At 38.5% G+C, this 6,767-nt stretch overlaps 1 protein-coding gene across 5 annotated transcripts in view; it reads right to left on the bottom strand.

The window, feature by feature from the left end:
* Positions 1–6,767, bottom strand: part of Polr3g (polymerase (RNA) III (DNA directed) polypeptide G (32kD)) — a 33,007-nt gene that overhangs the window by 17,102 nt on the left and 9,138 nt on the right. For all 5 annotated transcript variants that reach the window (XM_005382277.2, XM_005382278.2, XM_013512972.1 and 2 more), the window contains 2 exons: positions 6,422–6,571; positions 4,029–4,158 (listed from right to left, as the gene is read on the bottom strand). In XM_005382277.2, the coding sequence (XP_005382334.1) occupies positions 4,029–4,158; positions 6,422–6,538 (247 nt within the window). In that variant the 5' untranslated portion in view covers positions 6,539–6,571. The remainder of the gene's footprint in view (positions 1–4,028; positions 4,159–6,421; positions 6,572–6,767) is intronic.

Consider the following 6,767-nt stretch of genomic DNA (forward strand, 5'->3'; position numbering starts at 1 on the left):
AAAAAAAAAAAAAAAAAAAGTCGGGGACAAGCTGGGCATGACGGGCTGGGGGAGGGCGCAGGTCACAACCTTATTCACAGTTCTTTGAATGACAATCTGCCTTATTGGCGAGACCAGCGACAAGTCTGATGCGGAAGCTACTTGCGTTAACAGCGGGGAGGTCTACTCAGCACTTTCTGTTCTATTCTGGCGACAGTGACGCCAGCTCCCACTCTAAGCCTGACCTGGCTGGGACGCGCTAACTGCCTGTGTGGCAGCGGAGGCCGTCTGTGCACCACCAGCACTCGATTCACGCACAGTCATTCTGTCAGGCTTCTCCACGAGCATCTTCGCAACCCACTCAGGAGGGGACTGGAAGGGCTGGATCGGGACAGTGTTTTAAATGAGCGCGCTGCAAGCCTTCCATGCCAACCAATGGCAGCTGCAGAGAGCCTGAGTCTGCCACCGCCAGTGCAGCCACCCGTGCCTCCGCTGCTGGTCTGCCCACCTTGCAGCAAGGGCCCCGGATGAGGCCCCACCCCGCCCCACGCAGCACGCGGGGCCAAGCAGCACTGCCACGCACAGCCTGAGAATGCCGGCTCATCATGAAAAGCAGTTTGGAAACTGAGCGGCAGAGAGTGAAGAGGACCTAAAATACAAATACCTAAACGAAAATCGAGGTCTGAATTTTTTGAACATTAAGAAAATGCTTTCAAATAATATAACTATGTGTTAGAGAAAAATAACAGCAACAAACAAACCAGAGACCTACAGATAGGGTTTTCTAGGTACTTACCAGACTTTAGGGTAAATGTGTAATCTAGCCCTCAAATTCCTTATTTTTAAAAAATAAGATGACAACATGAATACATTAAAATTGTTTTTTAGAATTTTCTCCAAAACCGATTCTATATTTGAAAATTTTTAACCCTCAGCATACCAGGAAAACCTGTTTATCATTTATCATGAGTCCAATGGACCGTTTAAAAACTATTTTTCAGTATTTTAAGTTACTTTCAAATAATTTACAGGATAAAACCAACTCTTGGAACTCAGTTAAAAAAGGGAAAAGACATTTCTCCAAAAGCTCATGATAAAATGTTCAACATCAATGTCATTAGGGAAATTCAAGTCAAAATCCCAAAGATACTACTTTATACCCACTAGGAAAGCTAGAATAAAAAAGACAATAACACATGTTCACATGTTTGTGAAGATATTGTTGACGGGAATGTAAAATGGTACAGCCACTTTTTAAAAATTTGGTATTTCCTCAGAATGTGAAATACTGCACAGAGTTAACATATTATCCTCAATATATGTCTAATAGAAATAAAAGCATATGTCTACACAAAACATGTACATGAATGCTAAGAACAATATTATTCAGACAGCCCCAGAAAAGAATTGACTTGACCCATCAAGTGACAGGTGGATAGACAAAATGTGGTATATCCATACCATGGGTTAGTATACAGTCATAAAAAGGTATGAATAGACTGTATCAATGATACAGTCTGCACTATGGTGAACTCTTGAAAACATTACGCTAAATGAAACCAGTCACAAAAAATACATTAACTGTAATTCCATGTAATTTAAATTTTTTCATATCATTTAAATTATAAAAGGGTCCTATATACTCATGCAAAGATATAATGAATGTTTTATCTTCAAAGATAAAATGAAGTAAATTTCCATGAAGCTTCTGAAGTTCTGAACCATTAACACTACATTGGGAAAGAGAAGGCAGTATGAAGATTCTAAGAAAATTTAGTTGTATCAGTTTGGAAAATTCTATACAGACTTCTTCTAAAAGAAATAAAAGCAAGTGGCCCTGTGGACACTATGTGTTTTTATTTTATTGCATAGCTACTGATTTTTAAAAAAATTTATTTATTTATTTATTTATTGGTTTTCTTCCAGTACGAGGAATCGAACTCACGACCTTGTGCTTGCCAGGCAGGTGCTGTGCTGCTGAGCTAAATCCCCAGCCCGCTACTGATGTTAAAGTGCCCCTTTGAGGTAGCTACAAGCCAACTACTCCCACAGACCAACAGCATTATGTTCTTAATGACCCGGCCTAAATGACTCACATGAATGCTTGAATGATCTGATACACTTTTAAGTTGGACATGCACTTTAATAATCACATTCAGTTAAGGAAATCAGTCCCATAATCTAGAGAGGAGACTAATTTGAAAAGACCAAAGTATATCATGCCCTCTTATTTTTACTAATGAGTATTTATTAGTTCATTTGGTTTCACTTTTTAAAGCTATAAAAGGAGAGCTTTAGTTTCATTTTTAAACCCAGACAAAAGGATGCAGCATAATCATCAAGGTAAAATAATTCAGTATTTTTAGGTTAAAAAAAAAAAAAAAAGCTCTTATCCCATTGTTACATAACTTCAAGCAGATACGCTTTGAAAAATGAATCTAACATGATTCTTACAAACACATGTAAGATCATTTCATAAGACTTCTTTTTTGATCCTAAGCCAATTCTGTCTTTTAGAGACAGGAAAAACAGAATGCACTTTTACTACTAATGGAATAAGATGAGAGTGTATGAATTTCTCATGTTTTAATGATGCTGTTTTGAGAATGCGGAGATGATATTGATCTCTCTAATTTCGACAATGACGGGCAGAAACTGAAAATCAATACCGCGCTGCTGTGCTGCCTAGCTGCGTAAGTGGCTCGCTTCCTCTGCAGCCACTTCCCGCTCCTGCTCTGAAGCTGTTGCCTCTCTCTAACTGTAATTTTTCCCCTCTGCCCTCAGTATCAGCAATGAATACGTATTTTATACTTTCCACCATCAGATATAAATAAGGCAAATATCAAGGTTTTTACATTTTAACGACCTTCACCAACCTCACTAGTGTCTCTCAAAAGATAATTCATGCTGGCGTTTATAAGTAAACTTGAATGAATTTTAACTTAAATATTAAATAATCAGAGATATACATAAAAACTCATACACAACAACGGTAATCTCGGCATCAAACAAATAAGCAAAAACCTGGAAACCACCTTCAATCTAATAAGAAATTAGTTACAAATAATAATGCTATATCCACCCAGTGAAACAATGATCATTAAAACTTATATTTTCCAAAAATAATGATATGTATAAGGGCTAATGTGGTAAGGAAAGAAAAGAGCATGTAAAATATGAGTCAAATTCTATTTTAAAAAATTCAAAAAATTTAAAATACACAATAAAAAAAATATATATATATTTTTGTCTTTTTTTTTTTTGAGACAGGGTCTCCCTCTGCTGTTCAGGCTGGCCGCGAGCTCACTTTGTAGCCCAGACTGGTCTCGAACTCGCAACGACCCTCCTGCCTCAGCCTCCCAATGATAGTCTGCACTATGGTGAACTCTGAAAACATTATGCTAAATGAAACCAGTCACAAAAAATACATTAACTGTAATTCCATGTAATTTAAATTTTTTCATATCATTTAAATTATAAAAGGGTCCTATATACTCCTGCAAAGATATAATGAATGTTTTCTCTTCAAAGATAAAATGAAGTAAATTTCCATGAAGCTTCTGAAGTTCTGAACCATTAACACTACATTGGGAAAGAGAAGGCAGTATGAAGATTCTAAGAAAATTTAGTTGTATCAGTTTGGAAAATTCTATACAAATTTCTTCTAAAAGAAATAAAAGCAAGTGGCCCTGTGGACACTTGTAATCCCAAATGCTGGGATTACAGGCGTGTGCCACCACACCCGGCGCACAATAAAATATTAATAGTTGTTTTCTGGATGTCTGCATGGGTAATTTTTACCTAAAAAACTGTTTTTGTTTTCATAGTTGTCACTGCACATGTGTAACTTCTACTGTAACATATATTTTTGTGTGTAATGTATTTTTAAACTTAAAATATCAAAAACTTTGTTCTTCTATTAAGTCATTCATAAATGTTTCTTTCCAGGTGATTTAGAATCTGATCAAATCAAATCACCAACGTCGAACGGCCACATTATTTTGTGCTTAATGCATGATCCACATACACTGAAGCAGCCCAAGACCTACCTGGTTTTTCTTCAGTTTTTTCAATAAAGTAAGGCTTTCTTTTCATTGTTTCTCTCAGTTCCTGTTTCAAGGCCAGCATGTAATCTTCACTCTCTCCTGTTTTCAGCGGCACTGGCTTATAATCTGTATCCTACTTAAAAGACAAATTTTTAAAACTCAATGTAACAATTTAACATCTCTTTTCTCTAAATTCTATCAAATGTCGATTTTATTGGAAAATTGTTTTATAGGCACTAAGCTTTGCAATTAACTTAAAGGAGGGGCTGGGAATTTAGCTCAGCGGCACAGTGTCTGCCTGCCAAGCGCAAGGTCGTGAGTTCGATTCCCAGTACCGGAAAACAAACAAACAAAAAAAACAATACAATTAACTTAAAGGAGTACCTCTGAGATCTCACTTTGAGTGCATTTCCTAGTTTACTTTTATTTCAGAGGCAGGAAAGATGTACAATTTTCCTACTGACACAAAAAAACCTATGGTGATAATCATTTTGCAATATTGTCTGTTGATTAATGTAATTCACATTTCAAAAATCAGGGTACCCATACGACAGAGACCACATTAGTGTCTGTTAACTTCAACCAGGTTATTGGTGGGAGCAGTAGCATGAAAGTAAAATAATAGCATCTCATCATTTAGCAAGTCGTCACTATAGCCAGGGTGTCTCACTACAGTATTCAACATCCACTATCTCATTCAAAGTATTACCAATATTTCCTAAAAAAAAAAGAAAACAGATGAAACAGTGAAGACATTGAGAAATGAACAGTGTGCAAGCCATATAATGAGCAGATGGCAAAGCAGGAGTTTGAAAATTCTACACATACATGTGTATGTCTGTGTCCATAATTATACACATATGCACTCATTAAAAAGTGGTTCCTGCTGGAGATATAGGTCAGCAGCACAGCGCCTGCCTGGCAAGTGCAAGGTCCTGAGTTCAATTCACAGTAAAAAAAAAAGGGGGAGATTCCCAGAGTGCACAGTAAGGATTTCTGGTTTCAGAGGTAAGGGCACATTTCCAAATGTGATTAGACTCTGGTCACCATTCCACAACTATTTACTGGACACAACCAGAGGCCAGGCGGGGTTAGACCACAGGCGAGTCCATGACGGCTGGTCAAAGCCTCTGCTCATGCAGAGCTTAGGAACACACAACAAACAAGCAAACCGCTGCAGTGAGGTGCAACCGCAGGCAGTGAGGAGCGATGTGGAAATGAAGGGAGGACAGGGCAGGCTGAGCACACAGTGCACGGAGGCTGGACGCAGCCGCTACGTGGCGTAAATGTGTGTGGCCCTGGGGAGGTCCCACTTGAGCAGCAGTCTGTCCCATTTGGACAAGAGCAGGAAGCTGCCCAGGCAAAGACTGGAGACCAGAGGAGGAAGCCAGGGGCGAAGGCCTGAGACAGCAAGGGGGCCAGCAGGGCTGGGACAGGGAGGGAGAAAGGCTGAGCTGGGCAGGCCCGAGGCACCAACACCGCCAGTGTTCAGAGGTCATCTCCTCCCACATGGGGAAGAGACTGCTTTGAAAGAAATGACCGCAAAGGGTGATGTACACGTACCACAGCATATGCTGTACTGAGCATCACAAAGCAGAATATCAAGAGCAAAAACAGACACCCCCTAGTGAACATCTGCATCACACTTGTTCAGCCCTCTACCAATATCAGTCCTTCAGCAAAGGACTCTCCCGTTGGAAACAGGAGCAGGAGTCATGAAAAGACCAGGATCTTTGTTCCTTTTTTTTTAAACACCAAAGCATAGGCATATGTGGAAAGGCAAGCTTACCTCTCAAACTAAATGTAAAGCAAAAACAGGAGATATGCCAGATAGGTCTGCATCCTATCTACCGAATTTAAAAGCAATACCAAATGTAGTAGAAATGTTTACATTCTGAGAAACTAACAAAACTCAAAATGACTGATATAATAGAAAAAGAGCTAAAAATTTTGGTGGGAAAAATTTTCTAGCAGTATGCTAAGGAACAAAACTGAAGTTTATAGGCATAAGATGTGAAGAAAATCACTAGGTAAAAGTGTGGCAGAGGGAAAACTTCTGTCAAACCTACTATGACTCTAAAATACTCTGATACCTGAAACACATCAATAACAGCAATAAAAGATGGAAGAATTTAAAAATTATTGCTTCACACACTATAGTACTGAGTATATTCATGAGAAAGTGTATACAGTGTTCCTTTCTGTATTTTAAAAATTAGAAAAGATTCAAAGAATGATGGGAATATTTACATTAAAGGTGAATGAAACAATCTCTTCTACTTTCTTATACTCGGGCATATAACAATGGTAATACGCATTCAAGCCCAAGCAGAATCTTAACCTTCTCTGAAACATGAACACACACACACTGAGAATCTGGTTGTCAATGTACTTACAGGAAACAGTGGGGGTGGCTTCAACACAACATCAGGTAACTTTTCACCTTTGCCAAACCCAACAGCCTCAATATTAAAGGTATAGGCAGCACGTCCTCTTCCTTTATTCCCAGCCATTAAAACTAGTTACACCAGAGGAGCAGGCAAATGCTAGAAGACATGACAGAAGGTTAAGGTTTACCAGTCCCTATGAAAAAGGAAACCAACACTTTGAAGCAAAATATAAACTACTTTTTACATAGCATGGCCAACTGAAAATACACTTGGAAAGCAAAACATGGGTCTGTAATTTGCTAAGTCCCCCCTATTATTATGTTATCCTTCTTTTATTCTTTAAAATAAAAAA

Source organism: Chinchilla lanigera, unplaced genomic scaffold, assembly GCF_000276665.1.
Source record: "Chinchilla lanigera isolate Chin_1 unplaced genomic scaffold, ChiLan1.0 scaffold00017, whole genome shotgun sequence".
Taxonomy (NCBI): domain Eukaryota; kingdom Metazoa; phylum Chordata; class Mammalia; order Rodentia; family Chinchillidae; genus Chinchilla; species Chinchilla lanigera.